At 43.5% G+C, this 26,785-nt stretch overlaps 1 protein-coding gene across 3 annotated transcripts in view; it reads left to right on the forward strand.

Moving 5' to 3' along the window:
* Positions 1-26,785, forward strand: part of LOC139327746 (nck-associated protein 5-like) — a 127,613-nt gene that overhangs the window by 86,862 nt on the left and 13,966 nt on the right. For all 3 annotated transcript variants that reach the window (XM_070957687.1, XM_070957689.1, XM_070957690.1), the window contains 10 exons: positions 1,564-1,654; positions 5,239-5,418; positions 8,795-8,863; positions 10,513-10,551; positions 10,732-10,851; positions 16,635-16,739; positions 17,855-18,043; positions 18,388-22,004; positions 22,625-22,730; positions 24,086-24,173. In XM_070957687.1, the coding sequence (XP_070813788.1) occupies positions 1,564-1,654; positions 5,239-5,418; positions 8,795-8,863; positions 10,513-10,551; positions 10,732-10,851; positions 16,635-16,739; positions 17,855-18,043; positions 18,388-22,004; positions 22,625-22,730; positions 24,086-24,173 (4,604 nt within the window). The remainder of the gene's footprint in view (positions 1-1,563; positions 1,655-5,238; positions 5,419-8,794; positions 8,864-10,512; positions 10,552-10,731; positions 10,852-16,634; positions 16,740-17,854; positions 18,044-18,387; positions 22,005-22,624; positions 22,731-24,085; positions 24,174-26,785) is intronic.

The following is a 26,785-nucleotide window of genomic DNA, read 5'->3' on the forward strand; positions in this document are numbered from 1 at the left end:
CCACCTGACAATGCCAAAGCCTCCTTCTGCCAAGATGCTCCTCTCTAACAATGCCTGGCTGTCAACTCCCCGTCCACCGGTGCTCCTGAATGTCACTTTTATCTTATCGTTTCCGTTTACATGATCCCAGCTGGGTCCAAGGTCGTCTTAGGCAGCTTATCTGGTGCTATGGAAGTCTTTTTTTGTACAGAATCAGAAATACTTGCAGGGTCAAAGTTCTCCCTACAGCTCGAGGGATAAAGATGGCATGTGGCTCTTATTCAGATGGAAATAGGCTGAGGCATTTTCACGTGCGCTCCTCGGCACCTGTTTTGCATGCAGCTTGCAGGGTTAGCAGCACAAAACAGAAGCCCAGATTGTTTTGAGCAGACCGGGCCGTGAAGGTCAAGGTCACTCGCTCGGTGTTTGCTGCTGTGATTGCACTTAATTCAAGCCATCATCCGACACACATGCCGCCGTGCGCAGACACACGCCTACAACAACACACGCAATAAGTCAGTGAGTAGTAGTAGTTTTTGCACATTTTGTACTCAGTCTAGTCATTCGGACACAGTGAACTGAGCAGAATTTGGGATTTGATCCAAAAAAAAGACCACCCTTCCATCTTGTGTCTCTGGCACTGATTCAGTCCTATTCTCTTTTCATTTTCACTGCGGGCTCATTTGTGCTTGTGTCTGTGTGTGCATGCTGATGGAAAGTGGCAAAAAAAAAAAAAAAAAAAAATTACAATTGAAGGACGCAATGATCCATGTCAGACAACAAACATCTCATAAAATTGTGAAACAGCTTGAAAATGGATCCCATTTTAGTCGTTTACAGTGGTACCTTTGAGTCTACTCGTCACTTTGAAGCGGCTGATGCTTCTGGCATTGCATCATTTAAGGTATTTTAACCCAGCACAACCTGGAGGTCCTGTGGCGGGTTCATGCTGGCTGTTCTGCGGCTGAGATTAAAGCCAAGGCTTGTTTGGACCTTGGCATCAGGGATACTACACCATGGAGCAATGTGCATTAGGAGCTCCAGCTGGCTGAAATGGCTGCTGGAGAAATAGTGATGTCTTTTAAAAAACAGTGTCTTGGTTTTTCAGGATTTATCAGTACACGGCTCAGTTGGAAGATCTTTTATGCTTTAAAAGATCGATGAGTCATGCAGACTAGATTAACACATTAAACTAAACAACCCCACTGCCCCTGCACTCTTTCTGCTACTATGCTATGGAGAGAGGCGATGCCAGCTTAACAAGGGGGGTGCACTTTTAGCCATTTTGCTGACAACAGGGATGCACCCCCCCTGGCTCAAGTTGCAGAGTGGTGGCTAGATTCTGGTGTTTATGGCCATGTAGAACACACACCAAGCAAGAACAGAAGGAAGAGTTGAGTGCACTTATTTCTAAATCACGTGAGCAGCACCGCCAAAGATGATGTTGCCCCAGTGATCCCACAGCAATGCGTATTTACCACCATCGTGTCTGGTTTAAGCAGCATCTGGCGCATCATGCTCTACTTCACTTCCCTTTTCATGTTTGACTTAACAACTCAACACGATGACGTGTTCTGTGTGCAGGATGGAAGAGACGGTGCGGTCGCTGCTGCAGAATCAGGGCGTCCTGGAGCAGACGGCTGTGGACACAGTGGACATCATGAAGGCCTACAAGGTAAACTACCTCTTGAATGTCAAGAGGTTAAAGTGAGAGCTAAAGTTGATCAAAAAGTAGTTGAACTATCACAGCCTATAAGAGCCTTTAAGTTCTCTCATGGTGTGTAGTCATCTTCTCTCCTCACTCATATGCCAGTAATTTGTATTTTTTTTCAGCTCAGAGATCCACAATAACTAGACTGAACCAAGGTGAAAGCATTCACTGCTATTACATAATTGAAATAGCTGCCAGGACTGAGCAGAGAGGCAGAAAGAACAAGTTACGCCACGTCTTTCTGAAGCACAGGGTCACCTCCTGGGTCGCTCTTCACAATTCGAAACCCAAGATGTTTACGAGGCGTTTTCGCACTGAAATGCTGTTGCCTCAGTCTGTTTATCACCAGCGTGATGTTATTCATTTCCATGTCTGAGAGCCTGAACTATATGGGAAAAGAAGCTCTGTGTGATGCATTCGGCAAAATGCTGTTTATCCAGCATGTATGTGCCCGTACTGCTGCACATGCTTCTTTCATGTCACGCTAGAAGCATATGATAACGTGAAGTGTCCATAAATCAGCGACCGTATCATTGTCTTTAACGTCCAGCAGCTGAAATGAGAGCAAAATGCCTCACGACACACGAAAGAGGCGTCACTAATTCAGCAAGTATGCAATAAAAAGATTCTTTCTAAATGACTGCATGCAACCATCGCTGCGAACAAAAGACAGGAGAAAAATCTGGGCTGAATAGCTCCTAAGATTAAATGTCAGCTGCTTTCCTGCTTGCTTTCCAGCGAGCGCGAGAGGATTGTGAAACATGGGATGAGCAGCCATGATAATAGACTGATATGCTGGAAATTGTCCTGAGGTGTAAAAGCTTTACACGAAAATGTGACCTGTGAAATTAATACAGTGTGTCAATATGTAAATAATGTTATCTGTGCACACAGAGTAATCCTTTCCTGAGTTCCCCACCACAAAATGGATTACGTTGAGGAGAAACAGTATGACAAGGGTGATAGAAAGTATTATTGGAAGTGGCTGCAGACAGTAAATATTTTCAACTTTGGGCAATCCCAATAATTCAGCATTAAAGAGAAAATAATGACACTTTTCAGCAGCTTTTTTCATATTTACCCATGTCAATATGTGCTTCAGGTGGTGCTGCTTGTAAGTTTGAAGATATTTTTTAAAAAATGCTCTTTTTCAAGGTTGTGTTTCACTTGTTTATTTAAATAGCGGCGGACGGACATTGTCATAGAGAATAAACCTGTAGGGTTATGATGATATTCCCAGTCGCTGTGTCGCTGAACATCCTCCGTTCTGACGCAGTGATGTGCTCCTGCTGCGGCTGTATTCTGTGTATTCAGCAGACAAACTCAATAACTTGAAAGGGCAGTGTGAGGGACAAGGTTCCCTCCCCTCTCCCACTCCAGACTCTCTCTGTGGAGATTATTACTGAGCCCTTTAACGCTGTCTGATGAGCAGTTTCTGAAAGCAGACTACACAGGCTGGCCCCGGTGAAGAAAAGCAAACTTAAAACCGTGACTTTAAAGTATTGCCTCGCACACGATTGTCTGATGGAATCGAGCAAGATTGAAAACCTAATATACAGGCGGGTGACTGCGGGATAAACCTGAGCCAATGAGCGGAGAAGCATAACGAATGTGGACGCTTCCACGCATGCACGCTGAGTTTGAGTAAGCAATTAACATCCAGTCATGTTCTGTGGCATGGGGTCACTGAATGATTTGATGAGTATGAAAATGATGGAAATCATATGATGTGGCCTTCGCTGTCGCCTGATCTCATCCTAATTTGGACCAATGTGTCCAACAGCCCTCTGCACCAGAGACCAGAGAATCAATGCCAAGGCGCATTGAAGCATGGTGGTGTTGCTTTATGTTGCTTTTTCCTTTAATTTGTCAGCTGTCTGTATGTTTAGAGGAGATTGGATCAAGCTGAAAACAAACTACTCTGAAGGACATTGTTTCCATGCTCTGTAAAGAGAGACTTATTCTCTGCCGCATTTGGACATATAAAAGCCGTCCATTACATGTAGCGCCGCTCACCTCAACTTTGTCCAGCGCATTAAGCAGAGGTTTGACAATCATCTATCAAAGCTCAGCCAGGAGTGACAAAAGTAACGTGTGCGCACGGTGATAAATCACACCGTAACGACTGAACACGTCGCTGTCATTTGAAGAAAAGCGGCCGTCGCTTCATTCACAGCACATGTCAAAGTCAGCCTGTGTAGATGCAGCTATAGGGTCCAGCTGTTAGAGGAGAAGAACACAATCCAGCTGGAAAAAATGATGGGTTTTTATATTTCTGCAGCTGACATGTAAGAGAACAAGAAATTCCAGTACTTCAGTGTTTCAAGATCCCTTGAAGGGGCCATTGGGTAGATTTGAGGTGTTGCAAAGTCATTTATTTGACAGGAAATAAACTATATACTGTATATATATTTTGCTCCTCAAATTAGATCCTTTCTTTCAAACATTTCACTAATCTTTGCCTTTTTCTCCTTCAGTGTAGGATAGGTTTCATGTTCAGGCCTTTTATAGCAAATGAGAAGCTTTCATCACTCACTCATAGATAGTTAAAGATCATTTTAAAGTACCACCAGCCAAACTGGACTATAAAATGCTGTAAAATGTCAAAAAAAATGTCCCAAAACAAATCTAATCTTAAACAAAATCGAAATGACAACGAAACATTCTGAGCTTTTTTTTGTTAAACTGCTCAATACTCATCAAACTCATCAGCCTGTGATAACAGTTTTAGAGGTCTATGTGATGCAGAAAATAGTGAAAATAAATATATTGAACATGCATTGATATAAAACAGACACTTTTGCTTTAAACTTTAAAACCATTCATTATCAGCTGTTCCAGCTCAGATGATGCTAACTTTACACTTCATGTTGCTATGGTGAACAGACGATCCGTGAGTAAGAACGTGATGTGAGGCTCCAAAGATTCCCTGCAAAAGATGAATAATCTCATGAGTGTGACAGAGAGCTCATTGTGTTTTGTTGTTGCGGTTTGGTGCTAGCCAAACAACGCCTAATTAGTGGCTAATTATTACTAGTAGTTAATTATCACAGATGCCAGGAAGCTAAAAAAAAACAAAAGAGAAATGAGACGCAGGAAAAAGATTGCGGGCGACGAGACTGAGAGAGATTATGAAAGGCGGGGAGAGAGAGAGACACACTGAGGCCAAAGAGAGTAAGATCCCCATAATACCGACGAGATGAGGACCCTCAAGGTCACTGCCAGTCTTTGGAAAACAACTGAAACATGATTAGGGATTAAGGGATGTTTTGGAGCTCTGTTGTCAGAGCTGCCTCCCTGTTGTCCCGTCTGCCCATCTGATCCTCTCCCCTTTCTTCTCTCACTCTCTCCTTCTCTCTGATTCCTCTCTTTCACGGCTCCTAACCCGTTTTCGCATCCTGCCCCGAAACATTTGTCATACCTCGCTTTCTTCCCATCTGCTCAGGTTTTCTCTTGCCAAATTTCTCCTTCCTTTTCTTCTCGTTTCTTCTTCTTTTTTTTCCCCTTCTCTCCCTCTAACCTCGTCTCGCTGTGTGTGTGTGCGTCAGGATAAACTCTCCGAGGAAGTGCAGAAGCAGCACGATGGCCCCGAAGAGAACGGCTCCCCGCCGGCGACTCAAACGGAGCCAGACACCGGGCTGCCGCCGAACGCTGATCCTGATGCCAGCCAAGCAGAAGAGGACACAGACAAGACCAAGCCCCTTCTGGAGCGCCTCAAGGCTCTGGAGGTAACAACACACTTTTCTCTTCTCCCTTCTCACTGCTTTCCCTTCCCTTCCCTTCCCTTTCTTTCTTTCTTTCTTTCTTTCTTTCTTTCTTTCTTTCTTTCTTTCTTTCTTTCTTTCTTTCTTTCTTTCTTTCTTTCTTTCTTTCCGCTTTGTTCTTCTTCATTCCTGCCTCTTCATCCACTCTTCCAGCCACCTCTGGCTATCCTTTGTGGCCAGCCTGTCTGCCAGTTGTCAGCCTCCTTGCTCAGTTGTGTCTGAAAGCATGACAGCTCATCAAATCCTCCACTCTCCTTCGTTTGGAGAGTGAAGTCATCCTATGAGAGTCGCCGCCGGGGCCTCAGGCTGCACTCCAGCTTAGGTTTGTTTTCCTCTGCGCTCGGGGAGTTGAGCTGCTCTCTGCCGCGAGCCCCAGCGATCCACGCTCATTGTTTTTTTTTTTTTAACTGAAGCCACCGGACAAACATCCGCTCACATCTCTTCAGCAATTAACGCGCTCAGACTTAATTAAATTAAGTCAGCAGTCTAATGTCACAGGTCCCAGCAACAAAGAGAATTCAGAATAGCACAGAGAGACTTCAGCAGCAGTGCTCAGATTGTTGTCCGGATCGCATCTGTTTCCAAAGTCAGGATAAAATACTGCATACATAACATCTCTCTGAGTGTCAGCCTGAAGTGCAGAAAACACCCATGAATCCAATCGCTCCATAAGATCTCACAGAATATATTCATAGCTTTAGCTATCTCACATTTCTGGTGTATCCTGGTGCACATTATCACCCGTACGTAAGCGAATCAGGGCGAGGATATTTAGCGTAAAACCATTTTGCTGACTAGTAGTAAGACTGTAATATTTTACCTTTAAATTGCACACATTGCAATATTAATATTCTGCACAAACAGGTGCAACTCTGTTGCATTTAACTTATTGTATAAGGAACTTGTGCAAAGTAAATAACCCTAAAGCCTGGCGACCTGCCTGCAAGACTCAGCTCAGGTAAAAAAACAAAAGAAAAAACACAAACATCCTTGGTGCAGCGACAACCCACCCAGCGGCATCTGAACCTTCCGCCTTTAACAGAGTTTCAAAGTTTTTAAAGTTGGACAGAAGCGCTCAAAACGATATGAAAATATCTTTGGAACACTCGCCCACATAAAGGCTTTAAGGATTTGATGCTGGTCATTTTCACCGACTACCAACCTGTATAATACAGAAAGAGTTCAGAAGCAGTGACCATTTTTTTTACAGGATGGGTTGATAATAAAGCAACTTGCAGTATGCAAGTAAAGTAAAACAAGAAAGTGCATTATGCATTAGAGTCTTTCAGTGTGCACACATAAAGAAAGAAAAAGTCCCTTTTCTTGCCAAATTAGAAAATAGAGTCCAATTACAGCAAAGTGGCAGGTAATTGCCTGATGCTCCTAAACTCTAAGTTATCTTCCCAGACTGGCAGGAAGTATGGTCAACTTGTCCTCCCAATCCATCTGATGAAGCACGTTAGCTAAACATTACATTTTAAACAGCTTCATCAAAAGTTAGCTGCCATTTTATTCCATTCTGCCGCACCGGTGATGGATGCACCGCCCGCCAAAGCAGCAAGAACCAAGCAGAGGCAATACATCACTGCCCCGCATTGTGCGTAAACTCCACTGACACTAAGTAAGCACTGCCCGGCTCTTATTCCTCCAGCTCAACTGATACTGTTCATTAACTTGGCAGGCGAGCACTGTGGTCTATAACTGGGGCTTAAATGAATACTCCCAGACTGAGGGAGAAATGCCCGTTGGTCATTTTACTTGTTAAGTGATGAGAACGTAACTGCTAAAATTACCCATGTGTCCACAGAGGCTCAAAGGTGCTTCATGAGAAATCTTTAGCTTGGACTGTGTTGAAAAGTGGAAACTAGTAGCAGGAAGTGACAGAAGTGCTTTTACATGTGATGATTAAATCGGATGAATTGCATAAAGTGCATACTCATGATAAAATTACAGCTTACTACTGCAATAGCATTTCAAAAGTCTGCACTAAACAGTATTTTGTACATAAGTGACTGCGTACAATCATCATCATCATCAGGTCATCATCAGGTCATAGTGACCTGCACATTTCAGGTCACTATGACCTATGGGTGACCTCACCCAACCCATGTATTTCAGCCTCTTTTTGCTCATCGTTTTGGAGTTTTTTGAGCCTCAATCTAGTTTCCAGACAGCTTTTTTTCAACAAAAAGTTCCATAAAAACCAACTTAACGCTTCCAGCCCAGCACCAGTGACAGAGAAGCAGAGCATTTAACAGCTAAAGAACCAGAACCATGTCCTTTTTATAGCATCAAATCACGAATTAAAACCAAACTTATAAGGAAAATAAAAATGATAAACATGACTGCTTTAGTATACATGGCTGGTTTTATGAGCTGTACTGCAGCCAGCCACCAGGGGGTGATTGACATGCTTTGGCTTCACTTTTGAGAAGGTGTCCATCTTTATGGTCTATCAAACTATTTCACCAGGTGTTGCAAACATCAGGGCTTTCCTCCCTTCAGTGGGCTGCCATTCATTCTTGCATGACACTTCATACCGGCTTGAGTTTGAAAGAGGCTCTTGTACAGGTGAAGAGATGACTGAATCAGCACACATTAAAAAAAAAAAAAAAGTGGTGCCTTTTAGATGCTATTGCCAAAGAGATTTCATGCAGTTCATGACAGGGTTATGGCAGGTTTTAATCAGCGCTAAATAAGATATCAAGGGATTCCTGGAGCTGAAGATAGACATTCCATTCACAAAGCAACACATTAGACACACAGGCTTTCTCTAATTACGTTGGCCATTCATTACATTTGCACCCATAACCAGGTTCTGGGCTTGGAGGCTTTAATTATTCAGCCTTTCTTCTTCAATGGCATGATTGGAATGTTTTGGGTTGTAATTATGTTTCCCATGTTTTCATCAAGGGGTTGGTAGTTTCTACTAAAGGGCAGAGGGCGAGAGAAGCAAGGCCGACTGACAGCTCCTAATATGCTGCCTGCCTCCTGACAAATTGGAAACTCCCAGAGATCAATAGGGCCCGGCCTCATCGCTTGGCAAGTGGAGGAGATATTCTTATTAGGTCCAGACTGCAAACGGCTAGCTGCCGCCCCAAAGTTCAGCATCATAACTTCCATCCCCTTGACCTTTTTCTCTGTGGTGCTTTGTAAATTTTTTATTGGCCTTGCTGGTTCAGCGTTGACATATGACCTTTGTGGAGTCTCCTCTTAGGTGCAGCTCAGGCTTGATTGCCATGTCTGTCTTCACCGCCGTGGCATCAAGTGTAAACCAAAGTCACTGCGATGCACTGACGCTGAATGTGTCTGACTGTGTGTGTTTGTGTGCTCCTCGCAGGAGAGGAACTCCGCCTTGGCTTCGGAGAACGAGAGCCAGAGGGAACAGTACGAACGCTGTCTGGATGAGGTGAGCGTGGACCCTGTTTGTCACACTCAAGGGCGCCGTGCAACTCGCCAGATGCTTTACTTTTGCCTTGAAAAGTCCAGTTTTCACTTCATATGAGCATAATGAGTCACACTGCTGAGTCTAAGATTAAGGCTTTAATGATGTCCCGCAAAGTACAGCGTGTTTCCCACAGGTTGTCAATTTCCTCTTGACGGAGAGGTGAATTGCTGATATTAACAATTAATTATGAAAACAGAGAAATGAATATGCTGGTTAAATCAAGCTTTAGCTCCCTAAAGTCAGATTTATGTAAGAAACTTTTACTGCAACCAGGATGTAAGTTATTTTCTATGCCTTTTTAAACTCTTACGCACCATTACGAGTCTTTAATGTCAGGAGGCTTTTTGTTGATGCTCATATAATAGCAGAAACAGAACACCCAGAGCACCGCACTTAGCTGTACGCTACACAAATGCACCACCATCACACTTACTTTCAGCTTATTATTTGTAGCCAGTATTCCTTTTCTCATAAACAGCAAAGCTGTTAAATAACCTTAACCTGATGTGAACTGGCGTTAGTGAAGTAATGGTTTACATAACAATGGCACTTGTGTGCCCTGTGGTTATTTGTGAGAGCTTGATAAGTGCTGTTTAGGGAGCCACATGAGGGGAATAAACCAGCCCGGCTCTTGGCTGTGCCTGCACGCTGAATCACTCCAGGAGGGAGGGTAGGAGTGGGAGCACTACTTCATGGGGAAGTATGTCCAGCAGGGACAAGCTGCCCAATTTTGTCCTGGAACCAACAGGCTCAGCAGATTGCCGGGGGGCAGGAAAGATGGGCGAGAGAAGAAAGGATGGAGATGGGGGAGGAGGAAAGGGTGAGGATGAAGATTGTAAGTGAGTGATAAAAAAGAAAGGGAGGGGGGATTTGGGGAGACAGTATTAGAGTTTGCATCCTCCGTGGGTTTTATTTGGGGCAGATTCAGTCCTCGTCTCATCTCTGCTTCCTTGCCTGCAGTAAGATGGCGCAACTTAGCTTTGTTGTATTTAATTATCAAGTGTTTTCCGATTTTTCTGACTTGTGTGGACGGTAATTATCCTGTCGTAATGATGGAGGCTGTGGAAAGCCTTAAGTTTGCTTTGTAACAGCGGGGGTGATCATTTTCAATATCAGACCAGCTGCTTGTCTGGATTTTAGTGCGTCGTCAAGCTCACTTGGAGTTTAATTACTTGTGTCAAAGTCACACAGAGTCGACAATCAGATCAAATTCTCCATCCAAGAACACCAAGGCCGATCTGTAAGCTGTGGTTCCAGGAGCAGGGCTCATTTCACCATATTTACTCCTATCTCTCCTCATTCAATAAACGAGAGCGGGTGCACTCACGAAAGCCGCTGTGGCTTCACACGGTATTAATGAGCAATCAATGAGCTGTAATCGGAGCTGCTTCTCCATTGCCGTTGTGGTCTGAAGTTGTGGTCTGAATCCCGGATGCCACTGCTTCAACATCAGGCTGATGCTGTCAGTACCACCATTAGGAAGTGAGAGTTAAACATACGAAATTGCGCAGATACGAGGAGAAAAAAACTGTAATATATTGTGCCATTATGTGTCAAAGCAGCCAAATTACATTCAGTAATGTCTTGTTTTTCCTCTCTGTCTGTTTAAGGTTGCCAATCAAGTGGTGCAGGCACTTCTCACCCAGAAGGTTTGTTCCTTATTTCCACGGAGACCATTTTGGTCCACATCTCAGATCGCTTCAACAGCATCATCCCTAAATAACCCATCAAAATTGTGCAATTGTTAGATTCATGTCACATAGACTGAGCATTACACACACAAGGCACACATTTTCCTGACGCCCTCCTGTGCCGCTTCTCACCCGCAGGACCTGAGGGAGGAATGTCTGAAGCTGCGGACTCGAGTTTTCGACCTCGAGCAGCAGAATCGGGCACTGAGCATCTTGTTCCAGCAGCGGATCAAGCCCGCCTCGGACCTGCTTCTCCAGGTACGCCGCCCACACAGATGTTCACGCCTTCGAGCTGCGACTGGCTTCAGCCAGTGAGGAGATTCACTCGGGAAAGTGGGGGGTAGGAGAAGCGCTGCGCGTCAGAAATGCAGCCCTGATGAGGCACAGCGGCCAAGAATTCGGCAGGTGTGGTGTCAGTTCACACATTTCTGCACCAGGTTTTCATGCAGAGAAGCCAGCTTGATAATGCCATCCACTGACTCCAACCCGTTATCAGCTTCCTCCAGTCTCCCCAGCCACATTTATATCCAGATATATATACATAAAAAAAGCTTTCAACAAGAAAGAAATAGCTGCTCCAGGTGTAGAAATGATAAGTATCTTCACAGAGTGCTGGTTACCTGAGAGAAAAACGTGCTAAATAGTAGTAATAGACCTATAAGACTGTTATCGTGCAACACCCTGTGGATGATATGTTTATGTAAGGCAGGGGACCCCAAACACCTATAGATTTAAAAATGGTACATTTTTTTTATTCTTTAGGCAGTCTAGATCTATAACATATACCCGCACCCCTGTAAAAACATGCACTCAGCCGGTTTCCAAAGGAAGCAGCAGCTCGTCCAGTAAACAAGACCGAGTACTTATTCTCATGCATTTGTAGTTGTTTTTCATTTGGGCTGTTATTAAACTGCTCTGGGGTCTCAGCCGCTAACAGGGGGCTGCAAAGCAGACTGTAAATACTTTCATTAAGAACACAAAAACAAAACTCTTTTCCATCCATCTTCATCAATCTTTTTCTCTGCTCAGACGCTGATTTGAGATGTGCTTTTCTGTTTTGAAGACAAGATAAAGGAAGCGCAGGCGTGAAAGCGTCACGGTTCGGTCTGAAGTTGCACATGTGCACTTTTAATGTTCTTATTTTTATGGTTTCAAGCTGAGGATTCACGCAGGCTCTGAGGGCTCCCGGGACGTGCATTAAACTTCCTCAAATTATTTAGGAAAGCTTCTAAAAAGCCAGTGTCCTCCCTGGTGCACCACAGAAATTCAGAATCAGAATGAAATATGAAGTAGTTTTATCCCTCCTGTGCAGTTCTGACTGAGATGTGTTTGCAGTACTAGAATCATAATCTGCTACATGAAGAGACGACTTACCTCTTTCACATCCTACAAAAACAACAAGACTTTAACCACTAACCACCTAGTCTTTCTTCTGGAACCGCCATTACCACCGCTGCACTTATATTCTCACAAACCTGACATTCTCTTTTGTGGAGTGGCTGAAAATTGCCTCAGTTCATCTTTTTTGGTCTTGTGGAAAGCACCAATTCACTGAAAAATGTCTGTGGGTGCATTCCAGCTAGGTTTTAAAGGTGTTATTATGAGAGGGACGGACCTGCCGCTGTACGCCTCACCCATCTATTGTCAGCAGTGACAAACAGGGCAATCAGGTCAGTTTGGAAAGTAGAGTCTCATGTAATTGTGCAAATTGCTGCAGGAGACTTCGCTGTCAACATGAAAATAGCAAGCTGCCAAAAGAGAGTGAGAGAGAGAGGAAAGGAGCTGTCAGTCCATCCAGACGAGAGGAGAAGAGGATGAAAGGAGAGGAGCCAAGCAAGGGTAGATAAGAAGGGAAAGATGGGAGGGTGGGAATGGAGAAAGATGAGATAGCGGAGAGGCACGGGCGCCGAGACGACAAGGAGGTAGAAATGAAAAACCGAGGCCAAAATAAGAAGAGGCAGAAATGGTAGATAAATTGAATAAAAAAAAAGAAGAAAGATGTGTTGTAAAGCTCTCTGTCAGTTCCATCTTCTTCCAGCATCATTACTGCGCAGGCAGGGACATTGTCAAGCGAAATTGCAATATAAAAGGCTTGAAGAGGGATATTGATGATACTACAGCGGGGACCAAGAGGTGCAACCTAGCTGGAGACGCACGGCCAGGACTGTGTGTAATATGATTTCCGCTCAGATGCAAACAGTTGGGATTACATATCAGTTTGTGTTGACTTGAAGTCTCTGCTGCACACCTTTACATGTACATGTAGGTTCTCCCAGCGGAAAACGATCAGCCTGCCTGCTCATTATTCAATAATATCATTTTCACCATCAACTGGTGATTCGGGAAAAGAATTAATCACAGTGTGATCACGCTGCTCCGGATGTTCTGTGCATCCATTATGAGCTCTGCAGGCATGTGGGAGAGCTGTTAAAAACATCTATATTTATCCTCGTCACAGGGGACTGGAACTTCCGACAGCATGTAATTCAGATTTGACTTTGTTTTATCTGTCTGATGCGTTCAATGGCTGATTGAATCCTTGAACTGAACATCATAAATATCATAAAACCACCATATACTTAAAAAAAAACCTGACACTAAAACATGAAGGAGATCATCAATATCCCTCTCATGTCTGAATGAAAAATGACTTTAAATCATTCTTTTAAGTTCTCTGTGTAAACGTAATTTGTAGGAAGGAACATTAGAAAAGAACTTGACAGTAATTTGTAAGAATTTGTGCCTACAAAGGCATAACTTAAACTTGTCAAAAAACCCATATTATCATCTCCACATGCATGAGAGAAGAGAAGACTGGCTGGCTTGATTTGCTCACCTGCCTTCAATTAATATCAGGGGCTCAACGAGCTTAACGAGCAGCAGCCAGCGGTGCAGCGAGGGACCTTCTTTTCCCTGAGTTTTTTTTTGCCTCAAGATACATACAAGCACATACAGATATAGATACATATAGACTGAGGTTGCAGGGGCCATGCAGCCCGAAAGATGGACCTGCAGACACTACTCAAGGCTGCAAAAAACTCAATTATGGCCCTTACACCCCTTCAGGGCATCCACTTAATAAACCATTTGAGCAGGATTCCTTATGAACATATGAAAATAACAAGGGTGAGTGTTCATTCCTTTTCTCTCCTGGAGTCTTAAGTGGAGGGAGCCTTAATCACCCATAGGAGCATACTATTTCCCCATCTAGCGCTGGTCCTTTTGCTTATCAGTAATTAAACATTCTCCAGTTCCCAGTGGGCATCTTGAGTGTCTCTGATAAAGAACCATAATGCTTTCAATGGTGGCTACACCAGTTGTGCACCTTCAGCCGGATTGGTTCGATTCCAGAATCGCCACATGTTCATTTAAGAGAAATCTGTCATTGTAAGATGAGGGGAAAATAACTGGTGTGCAGTCCCATTCTCTTATGCTGCTTATCAGATCGCCTATGACAGCTGAGTGGCAATTGAGACGGCCATTACTGGGACGGATGCTGGGTGTTTCCTGAGCGACCTCAGGAAGGACGTGGCCTGACCTCATTACTGCACAGTTTCGCTGCTGCAATGTCCATCGCCTACCAGTTTTTCTTTTTCTTTCTTTTTTTTTTTCAAATTTGCACAAACTTTTCAAGAACAGTGGCAAATTAATTTCAACAACAAAGTTTGCGGAATGGATTTGACCAAACACCATATAGCTCACCTTCGTCTTGTCGTGTTACAGCTGAGATTTGTCTCCTGGTGTAGTTTAGCAGGCTTGGTGTAGCTGGAGCTTTTGGAAAAGCCCTTATGAGTCAGACATATAGATCAGGTCATGCAGGTGAGCATAAACACTTGGGTGTGTGTGTGTGTGACTTTATGTTTGTTGGTGTTTGTCTCTTCTCTCTTGTCTGCCTGCTGTTGTGTGTGTGTGCAGGGGTGTGTAGCAGCACCGCTCAACCAATGAGTTTTTGACAGCTGGTGCCAATACTGATGTATTTGTTTGGAAGCTGCCGATTGCTGCTATTCTGGGCTGAAATTCATTATCTTGAAACATGACCACTGTCAAGCCAAAAACAACAAAGAACAAAAAAAAAAACAAAAGCAGGAAGCCTCTTTTTTTTCTCTTCAAGATGACACACCAAACTTCTTCTGCTGGCTTTCAGGCAAACATAATTATTCTAGATGGTAACTAAGGCCAAATTTGCATGATATATTAGTCTTTCATGCATTAATGAGTGTGTCTCTGACTTTGATCTTGGCCTTGAACCTCGAAAAGCTCAAGAATTGTACACACGGCCTTGTCATCTACCGTTTCCATCAAGTATCTTCCCCTCGTGACCCTGTGACTCTATTGACTGAATCCTTGATGAGGATGCTGAGGAGGTGAAATCCAGCACCCTACGATAAGATCAGAGCCTCCTGTGACACTTCAGCCACTCCCATCCCGTGTGGGCAGCAGGGAGGCCCGGTGATGCGGCATCAGAGCTGCACCGATTTCAATTTCATGACTTTGAAGCTGGCACCAGAAGCCATCTGGCACTTTTGAATCCAAACTAGTAAAACTAAACTGGCATCGATCCAGTTTAACATAGTGTTAGTAAATTCTGGGTGCAGTCATTTGTGAGACTAGAATTTAAAAGTTCAAAACAGACCCAGTTTTGAGCTGCAGAAAATGAGAAATCCTCCACAGTTAAACAGCCAAAATCAAACCAGAGCCCAGAGATGCAGAGCTTGATGTTATATAAATCCTAAAAATAGTAAAGAATACTTTTCCTTATCGCTGAGCTGAAAAGCATTGAAAGTGGGCATCGATCTGTTTCCATAGCATCATTACCACCCAGTCACTGAAGGTGAAAAGGCAGTCTCTTTGAAAGCTTATTCACAAGCTCGTGCTAACACAAAAAGAAGCTTTTCCTTTAGATGTTTTGCTTGAAGTGGAAGAGAGGAACGTAGGACGGCTGTGTTTTGGCCACAGGCGACGCGATGCAGGTTGTTTGTTCTGAAGAGACAAAAGAAGCAGTTAAGTTCGGGTATCATTAGGAGCTGTTTTCTTTCGTGTTTTTCCCACCAAAATGTTCAGAGGACATCTTTCACCGCACACAAAAGTCAATACAAACTGTCAGCAAAGAATGAAATGAAATTGCTGATGAATCCTTATACTAAAATGGCATTTCAGAGCTCAGCCTCCATTTGCTGAAGGTGACTTTCACCTGTATAACATGCAGTTTTCTGGATAGACATGTTGCTAAATAGCATGAGAAGTGCATTTCATTTTAATTGTAGAAGCTAAAGCTGAAATATATCAGAGCACGGAAATGCACACGTGTGTGTATATACATATACTCCCTGAGTGAGCATTAGTTTTGCCCTTGGCAGGAAATGCAGCCTAAGATCAAGTGTTTTGTTCCAGCATATTTCCAGTTTAAGTTAATTTGAGCACAGGGAAGCCAGTGTAATTAAGTTCTGAGATTAACACGTGGAAATGTATTTGGTTTTGTATCCTTCCCTCTCAAGCACCAGAGTTAAATAACAGAGGAGACTGCAGACTAGCATATGAATTAAAAAAAAATCAAAGGAATCCCTTACTCCCTGATGCAATTATTTCCTATTCACATTAGTTTTTTCCAGCCGATGACATTAATGACTTTGAGCGAGGAGTACGAATCAGGGCTCTGCATGGCGCCAGTGGAGGGAATCTGATGGGCACCTGTAAGGCCGACGAAATATTGCTCCGCCTCAAAGTATGCTGCAGCTTTTTGCGATGCTGGAAAACAAATCCAATCTTAATTTAATTTAATTTAATTCAATTTAATATTTTGCATGCCTTTTTACTGCAATGGATCATTTGGTGTTAAAAAATATTCCAGGTATGAAATTTGATTAAAGTTTGAGTGAACAGAACATTGACGAAATGCAAAAGAAGGCTTTTAGATTGTGTGCAGTGCAAAGTATTGATGGAAAAAAAAGCCTGATCGTAGATCATACACCAAAGCTCATTTTAATTTCTTGAAATCCCCAAAGTCAAACCTGACTGTGGCGTGTCCTTCCTTTGCCTTTCAGAAACTCCACTCTCGGATCATGGATTTATCTGCGGCAGATTTGCTCCTGGAGCCAGAGAGAAGCAAGGCCTTCTTGCTCTCCAGGAATACAGAGTCTCCCTCCAGTGTAAGCTTAATAGGAAACATGCAGAAGGCAATGTATTTTTTCAGTCTTATAAATCGTCCAGGTATCATAACCGAAATCATTACAAGGTATTAAAATACAGACCTAACTATCTGAAGCTGTGACCCCTCCTCTGCCCTCAGCAGGAGGAGCTGGCAGTATCATTTGGCACTAAGAGGAATAAATCCTTGTCATATTACCAGAAACCCATCGATTGAGACTCGCTGTCAGTAAAAATGACTCCATACCACACTGTGGTACATTAGTCATCTTATGTATTATGCATTAAGCCCTGAAAATGAGTTCGCTCCATTCTTTAACCATTTTACCCCTCTGAGAATGCCACCTGATAAACTCTACCGTGTGCTTTGAGAGCGGATGAAGAGGGAGGAAATGCAATAATAATGGTCAAGACGTGAATTATAAATCACCTTGTCATGTAAATGTGCAAAAGTACCATCTCATTTGCGTTAGGTGATAGGCGCAAGTGACACTTACATGAAGTTAGTGAAATAGAACCTGTGACGTGAATATATATTTTTTCCTATCTTGCGTACAAGAGCTTTTTAAATAATAGATAATTTGCATGTCTAATTCTCCGCAGTGTGATGCTAATTGGGCAAACATCTGTAGTGTTGTGATGACTGTGCATGAAAATGTGATTGATGTTTTTAAATTAAGTTTGAAAAGTGCAGTGCATTTGTGGAAACTATCCTAGAATATTTGATTGCTCTGTCAAGTCTTTGCTAAACATCTTTCATCACAAAATTAACAGTAAGATAGCAATTAGATATGCAACTACCCATCAACCTACACATTGAATCCTCTTCATGCATAGCGACAGGAAAATCTTTTGAAGATAAAGGAAAGCTATACACAGTGTGAAAACACTTAAGATTAGAGGAGCAGTACCTAAGGATTACTTAAGCTATAACTTATTATGTGACAGTTAAACATGTCCAGCTAAGCCGCTTGACACCATGTTTGTAGTATGCTTTATCAAAGCTTCTCCAGAAAGTTTTCCAGCCTTCCAACCTCACCCAACTAAGAAATCTGCACAGAACAGGATAAACAATGCTAAACAAACCATAATGCCATGTCTCTTTTCTATCTCATAGGAGCTTCAGTTGAATGGAAAGGCAGGTCTTCCTGTGGCCAAGTGTCTGAGCCAGCTTAGTCTGACAGTGCCAGCTCCTGTGTACCCACGCAGCAGCTGCAGCAGTAGTGAGTTGTCGCTGTCAAGCGCATGCAGTGAATTCTCCAGTGGCTCATACACCTGGAATGATGGACGCTCCTGTGGGAAAATGGTAAACCCCTTTACTCTATGATGACACTAAAAGGTTTTCATAGTTAAGGATGATGGTGCATTAACACAATTTGAGACCCATAAAAATGCTTGCTGAAATAAAAATATTTTGTCAGCATTATACAATTAAACATGTGGTTGAAGCCTCTACTGAGGCATAATGGCTCAGAGCTTGGAAAAATGAAGATCTTCTTTTGCCTCTTTGTTTACACATGAAATGTGAGTTATTCAAGTCAAGGTTTTCCAATGTCACTACAAAAAAAAAAAAAAAAAAGTCAAAACCATTTGCGTGCCATAATTTAGTTTGTGTGAGGCTGACCCAGTCTTTCTTTTTTTTCTCTGTAGTCATCTCTGACCTGGGAGAAGAGGCTGAGTTTGGGTTCGTCAGCACCCAGCAATATCTGTGCCGCCCTGGAGGAGCAGCAGCCCACGAGGCGCAAGGAAAGCCATATACTAGAGGGACTGAGAAAGCTGCAGAGAAGGAAACACAGGAGCTCCTCTGCTTCTTCCAAGGTCTCCAAGTCAGGCTACAAAGACTGCATGAACTCCAATGAGGGCATCTACTCCCTGGGTATCAAGAGTAGCAGCAAAGGAGTGTCCAAACCTAACCATGTGGGTAGAACTTTAGCTGCTGTGGGCAAGAAGTTCTCAGATGATTCTGATGATGCTGATGATGAATTGGCAAATTCCAGTCGTGGAGATGACATCCCCACCAAGGACAGCTGGTTTTACTGTAAGAGGCTCTCCCACAGCATCTCAGACAGTTTGTGCAGCTGGGAGGGGATACAGGACAGTGGAGGTGGAGGTGATTGTAGCTCAGGTCCCGTGGATATGAAACACCCCTCTGGTTATGACTCAAAAGAGCGTCCTGAGAAACTCATGAGTTTCATCAACAGTTTTCTCCCTGAGGGAGGGCGAACATCAGCTTTTACTAAACCATCCATGCTGCACTTCAACTCATCTGATCCAGAGGGTCCAAATCACCTCTCTGATGTGGATGATCCAGAGGAACTCAACTCTGAGTCCAGTGACATCCGAATGTCCTTCAGCCAGCCACTGGAGCAAGCAGAGAGGGACTCTAAGAGACTGTCAAGAGATGCTGCAAAGCTGCTCACACAACAGTGGTTGCGAAGAGACCAGGGGCGCACCCAATCTGCCGATGGGAGGCCCAGGCCTTTCAGCCTAATTAAGGAGCCCAAGGTTACCAAGTGTACTCAGTCTGAGGAGAGCATTTTGGCAATATTTGATGCAGAGGGAGAGCCTATTGAACTCTGTGCTCAGAAACTCCCAGTAGGTGCTGGGCCTCAAAATGACATTAAAGGTGGCAAGGTAGTTGCTGATTACTCAGAAGTCATTCCCCAAGAGAGACCAACAAGGCAAAAGTCAGGAAATGCAAGAAACTACACTGTTCTTGAATCTCCAGAGAAGCTATCTGAATATCAAATTAGAACTAGCAAAACAAGCAACAGCAGGGAGGGCAGTGCAGAGAGGCTGTCAATGCAGTTGACTCCACAGAGAAAACTAATCAAACCACCAAGCAGCCGATCTAATAAAGGCCATTCCATTCCTCCCATGAATGATTCTGCTGGTCCCAAGTCCAGTGGTTCAAAGATACCTGGTCGTAACAAACCTTCAGGATCCCCACTGCGATTGTCTAAGGGCTCCTCCACTGAACCAAGTAACAGTGGAAACTCAACATTCTCTGGTCAGGAGAAATCCCCCTCCTCTCCTACAGTCAAAACATCCAGGTTCATCAAGACACCGGGAACCTGCACACAGAGCCCAAAGGCAGTAAACTACAAGCTCCCCAACAGGGCTGAATTTACTAAGGGCTCATCCTCCAGTTCCCCTCACCTCTCAAGGAGGCATCTGGAGTATGCAGACAATGGCGAACAGCCAACCAGAGACAAACACTGTGAAACCAGCAAAAATAAACTCAGGTCCCCTTCTCCACCCCCTCCCCCTGGCCGCACCACCTCCTTACTGATCAGACCAAATTATGAAGGGTCACCTCAAGCACATAAAACATGGGTGGTTCAACCATCCACACCAACCACTGTGAGGGGCCCTCCCCCAAGTTACCACACCTCACTTTTACCAAATATGCAAACTACACTACCCATCAAGGATAAAGACTGTTTAGAATTGGATGCAGGCTACGGGACTGCACTTGCACCTCAGAAACTGGCTGACAAAGCCAGTCAGCACCTTCAAAAGTCCCCTGCCATGACTCAGACACCTACGAAAGGCACTTCCAAGAGGATGACCACGAAAGACTACCTCCCTTCTGCAAACTCAGGGTGTGCTCCCGAAACTGAAAATGCACCTAAAAGCTCAAAGAATGTCCCTCCTCCCTACAGTGCCCTCAGAGGGTCCTCACTTCAGAACTCATTTGCAAGTAAAAGAGGATCAACCCATGAAAATGTCCATCACACAGTGCAGAAGACCCCTATTAGTTTACAGATATCACTTCAGGACACCTCTCAAGGTAAAACCGAGCCACCAAATGGTAAAGCTGTCATCAGCCCGCCGAGCTCGGTCATGATTTCCCCTAACACAGCAGATAAAGCCTCAAAGACTCGCATCCCGATGGGATTTAAAGCATTTTTAAAATCTCCCCCCAGTCATAAAAATAGTCCCTCTATACCAGGCAAGCAAGAGAAAGATCATATCAACTCAGTCTCCAAGGAGACTGTGACTTCAAATGCCTCTACCCAGTGTGACAGCTTGCAGCCAGTGTGCATTGATTCTCCACCCAAGATGTCCATTACAGAGGGCAAAGGTGAGGTTCAGTGTAGGTTACTGGAAGAGGAAGTTCATGCTGTGTTACCAGAGGAGGGGGACGTTTGTGATAAAGGGAAAAGGAGTAGTCATCTTTTCTCTCGATCCATATCTGTTACTACCAAAACTCATCTAAAGCCGGCCTTGGGGATGAATGGGGCCAAAGCCCGTAGCCAGAGTTTCAGCACCAACTATATTGAGAAACCCAACATCAATGCTCTAGATGGACCGGGAAAAATACGAACTCAGATCATCACCAACTCAGGTGAAAGGGGGAACTCTCTGTCAAGACAGAGTTCCTTGGAGGTACCCAGTGTTGGGTTAGCTGACAGCCCTGTCCATTCCCCCAGGACAAGGCTGAGCCACTATGGAGGCATGACAGGGTCAAATAGCCACAACATTCTCCCTGAGAAAGCGTCTAAATCTGGCTCCAAAGGTGAAGGGTCACAGGGTGTGGTGAAGGGAGAGGCAATCACCTCACTTCCTCAAAAAGAGGTTCGTAGCTTACCAATCAGCGACAGGACTGGTTTGAGCAACATTCGTAAGCCAGCAAAAGTTGTCTCTCATCCACAGTTTCAGCCTCCGTCCTCTTGTGTCTATAGTTCAGAAAACACAGTGCGGGAGACAGGAGGCACAGCAACTACCCCTAATGAACCAGACTTTAACAGAGAGGTCAAAACCCAGACAGATTCACCAAACAAAGCCCCAGATATGGAGGAGAAAAAAATCAGCCCAACAGCCTGCACTATTGAAGAGAAAGTCATGATGGGTATCGAAGAGAATATCCAGAAATGTCAAGAACAGGAGAAGGTCGCTGCTAACGAGGCCAAACAGAAAACGGGACCCTCTCTGGCGAACTGGTTCGGCCTCCGTAAGAGCAAACTTCCGGCTCTGAGTGGAAAGAAAGCAGATTCTCCCAAAGGAAAAGAGGAGAAGAGAGAGCTGAAGATTGGATCAGTGCTTGGAGGCAAACAGATGAAGTCGGACAAGAGGAAGGATAAGAAGAAAAATGATAACCAGCAGAAAGACAGTCAGGAGGTGCAGAATCTGTCCGAGATGAACAACAAGCTGAGCTCCATCATGGACCATTGCAACAATCAGATGGGTCAGATAGCCAGTCAGATCCAGTGTACGACAGCCTTTATCGGCAAAGACCAGTTTGTGAAGGAGCTTCTCGGCAGGTGGGTGAAATAACACCTTGATCAGCAAGAATAAATTGTCTTTAATTGATCTCATGCGATGCTGATTGTGTCCTGTCACTGAGCCTTCTCAGATTCGTCTCACTATAGAGTGAATCGACACTAAAGCAAATTGGTTGTTCTATGAAATTAAACACGAGCCATCACTGCCAGTGTGTTCAGAGAAACTGATAAATAAACAGCACAAACAGCAGCTGTCTGTGTGAGTTATGACTCCAGTCCAGTGAGCATAAGCAGGTCTTCGACCAGCATCCAGACACATTGTCAGTACACTTAAGGTAAAACGTCTTTTAAGCCCAGAAAACTCCACATTTCTTTTCCCTCACTTCGCTGATTTTCCACTTCAAATCACAGCTGACAGATTCTTATCCAGACTAACTGCAAACACTCACTTGAGCAGGAGCTCTTCATAGACGTTGTTAAACATTTGATGGCATTTCAGCATGTTTCTGAGCACGTGCGCACACGTTTGCGTGCGCATCCATGCAGCGCAAGAGCAGGTCAATGCAATTTATCAGCAGGCTCACTTTTTACCTGGAGAGTTGATAAAGGGGGAGCTCGGCACACAGACATAAAACAGATCAAATCTTATTTTCTCGCAGGACTGCTGCGAAGGGCAACTCTGTGACTGCATCGCCACCTGGGATCTCCACACCCAAGAAGCACGGCGAAATGAAGGGAGATATGGAGATCTGTCCAGATACTGCTGTAAGTGAACAAACACACCACTGTAATAGAACCACTGGCTTTATTACAGCGGCCGTCTGTGTCGAGCTCTCATTGTTTGTCTCTGGCTGTGTTTGGATAGGCTGTTGCTTGCACACACATGCATGCTCATCCCCACAGGTTTTCACACTTGCACAGTACATGTGCATGTTCACAAACACATCCCCAAGCCCGCCGCCTCTTCAGCATCATATCCCCTGAAGGCTCGCTATTGATTCACATTGTGTTCTGACTCAGCCTACAATACATCGCCTACTTTTTCATTATCTACCCAGGCTGATGTTGTTGTTGTTTCCACAAGGTGGAAGGGTTTTTTGAAACTACTGAATATCTCATGCAGAGACAGCCACCAGGCCATGCATGTAATACAAACTGAAATTAGCTATTCCCAGCTGCTCTATTCTCTAAATCATATCTGCACACTTTGTAAGCAAAAGGCTAAAATTATGACCTTGTGGATTTATTTTTTATCTGTCAGTCAAAAGACTACAAAATGATGGAGAGGCTGAGTGCCTCAGAGAGCTTGAAAAAAAAAAAGCAACAGAAGAAGAGCAGGCTGAATGGAGGAAGAGAGCAACGAAAAGACAGTCTCACTGCATAATGTCGGAAATTTAATCCAGATGATGTGGAATTTCGATAACATGGAGGAGCCCCTTATCACAGGCACTTAGTTTGACAAAGGGGCCATTTAATACCGTCCTCCAAGCTTTCTCTCTATCTCCCCCCACAGAAATACAACAAAAGAGGGACACTTTATGACCTACAAGCTCCTGCTCTTGAACCACCCCAAAACCACTTTTTTTAATAACCTAATTAAAGTAAGGCAGGGAAGTCTGACAATGGCCTTACTACTTTTTGAACAAAACTTTGGACATATTTCACAATGCCAGAAGCGTGTCTTTTCATCTGAAAAGTCATAAAATACACGAATCTGTAGGCACCATAGCTGATCCTTTTCATTCTCACTTTTCTTCTGCAAATTGCCTTGAGCTTCATAAATGGATATGTGTTATGTAATCTAGCACCCTATACAAAGAGCATACATTTATATTCAAAAAGACACACCTATACTGTATATTATGGTGTGTTTAATTTATTATGGTGTATTTCAGCTGCTTTTTGATGTTTGTGTTTATTAAGGTCCACATATTCACCATTAACTAATTTTATTTGTGAATATTAACTCTTTTAAAGCCTTATTAATGTCTTATTCTGCATGACCATATAACTACAAGACCATTAACTTAAGAGTTTTCCCTCATTAACCTGCTAATAACTAATAAAGAGACATAAATATTATTATCATACAACCATATTAAGTGTTTGTTATATTCTAGACCCTTCTAATGACTCAGAAGATCAACCTGAGGGCTGAAAATGAGGAGGGACGCATTCCAGACACAGCTTGTCAAGACCACATGATAGGTAAGCCTCGATATTACTGTTGCTGCTAAAGGACATGTCACCAAATACAGCAAAATGCCCCTAAAACTCAAGGCTGTCAGGGAATTTTACACATACTTTACAAAGATAAATTGCAAATCATTTTTTTTTTCTACCAGCTTGCTCCTTTCACTGCATCAAAAGTCCACGTTGTCTGTGTTAAGCCACCGAGTTTGATATTTGTGAGCGTTTACCTCATCCGGTGCAGTTTTTTTCAAGTGGCTTTCAAAAAGCTGTCACTAACGATCATGAATCAAGCAGTGCAACCGAGCATTAACACATTTTACAGTTGTGATCTCCTGATGTGACTGACAACTCAATTCCTTCGCCAGCTAATTCTCCTCACCGCCAGACTCGCCATTACTGTGGGGAAATAACAGCGGCTGCAAACATTTTGACAGTCTCGTCAGGTGATTGATGTGCAACCGGGTGACTTTTTAAAATGCCTGAGCAGCAAAGGAAGTGAGAAAAAATAGATGTATCAAACAATTTATGAAACGGGATGATGATCGTTATCATTACAATGCGGCAAATTTACAGTGTAGTATGTAATTCAGCGTGAGGAAGGAGAAGGTGTAGCTGCTGAATGTGGAGTGCAGCCTGTCCGTCACTCAGCTGTCACTCAGCGGGGTATTTGAGAAACTCTGTCAGTGAGACATTTTGAATGAATAAATCTCCTGTAATATAACAACACAAACAGCGTGACTTGAGATTAGCTGCAACGAGTCTTTTAAACTGGATGTCCTGAAGCAAAGTGATTTAAAGAAGTATGATAAAAAAAAAAATCCTACTGTTAAGTTTTTTGCGAGGTAAAAATCCTTTCATTATCTGAGCACAGCAGGTGACACATCGCACAGGAAGCGAAGGAAACTTGGTATCCTGGCACCAATTTGCATCTTAACAACGATGGAGTTTCAGTTTTGGTCCTTCAAGGGAAAACATAAAAACTTCTTGACAGCCAGTTCTTATATATAATTAAAGCAGATGTGTTTTGGTAGGGCTACATTTTGGTGTATATAATCTCTATAGAACCAGACACAGGCTCTCAACTTCGCTCGTTTCTGTAGCTTAAAGAAGTAACTAATCAAAACATTTAAAGTAATAGTTTTGGCTTGAGCCACTTTCCCCCCGAGTGTGGAAATGAGCTCACGATGGCCAAGAAATAAAACGCTTAATTGCTCCTGCACTCTGATTTAAAACACTGCCTTTAAATATATTCTGCCTGCTAAGCACTTCCAGACAGCATGAATGAAATATTTCAGAAAAGTTTCAGCTGCAGCTGCTCATTGTTCCTCAGCGCTGCTTTAACGTCACATTTCTCCAAAGTGCAGCTCTCACCAGACAAACACATCAATCATACAAACAGTTCACATCCAGCCAGTTTATGACGCGAGAAGCTTGAGCAAAATCCATTGCTCAATATGAATGTGGACTTTGAAGTTCATTCTACACTGGTCTGCTGTTGTATATTAGAAGAACTTCCCTCGAGGCTGTATTTTTTCTTCTTATAGGGACAATAAATAACATTTTGGCCTGGCCCACAGCACGGAATGACCCTAATATATCTGCAAGGGTTTGATGGCATTGTTGATCAATACCAATGATTTTGCAATTACTTCACTGAGTGCTGATGTTTCTGGCTTTCGAAACTTCCTTTCTCGCCTTTACTCCATTATCACAACATTCGGGATCTTTACTCTAATGACCCCGGATACTAGTCTCCATTGTGGAAATGTCACAGTTTGTGTCATTGCCTTTTCGTGTGATGCCTGACGCAGAAATACCTCCGAGAAAAAGTCAGTGATGGCTCTTTCTTTTCCCTTTGACACGTCCTCATTGCATCAAGCCCATTTCGCACTGTGGAGGTATAAAAAAACCCAGCTTTCTCCCCTCAAACCCTGGAGGTTGTATTTAGAAGTGTTAGGGAGCTCATGAAAAACTAGATTATGTCCAGTTGTTGTTGCCTCTGGGTAGAATTACTGTGGACCTTGTTATGGTTTGGTTATGGAGGGCATTTTGAACTGCCAGGCTTGGCATTCAATTATACAGCTGTGTAATCTATGCCCCCCCCCCCCCCCCCCCCCGCCTCCCTCTCACATGTAATTCTCTGTTTGTTCTTCAACTGCATTGTGCATTTTCAAAACTTAGATCAGGATTTTCGCTTGGCTTTTTATCGCAGCAACTGTCCTCATGTGACTCACGGCAGATATGCGTACAAGTAACGGGCCATCTGTCCAATGAGCACAGTGTATGTGTACATGCAAACACTGGAGTCATTTTCACAGGTTCGGTATGCACACTATGGTGTTGAATATCATCGGCAAGTCAGATTAAAAAGAAAAGTACACATAAACAAGAACATTGACAGGGTTTTTTTTTTTGTCCAGAGTTCTTGAATTCTGTCAAAAACCTTGATTAAATTCCATTATTTCTGTTTTTTGGGGCAATGTTTTGACATTCAGAGGAGAATGGAGTTGTTACTTTTATGCATTGCTAATGACACGCAGAGAAAAGGCTGTCCAAAGAGAAAATGGATCAATAGTTTCAGCTTCAGACCCAAGAGTAAATGTTGTTAGGATTAAGATAATTCTCAA

Source organism: Chaetodon trifascialis, chromosome 24 (assembly GCF_039877785.1).
Source record: "Chaetodon trifascialis isolate fChaTrf1 chromosome 24, fChaTrf1.hap1, whole genome shotgun sequence".
NCBI lineage: Eukaryota > Metazoa > Chordata > Actinopteri > Chaetodontiformes > Chaetodontidae > Chaetodon > Chaetodon trifascialis.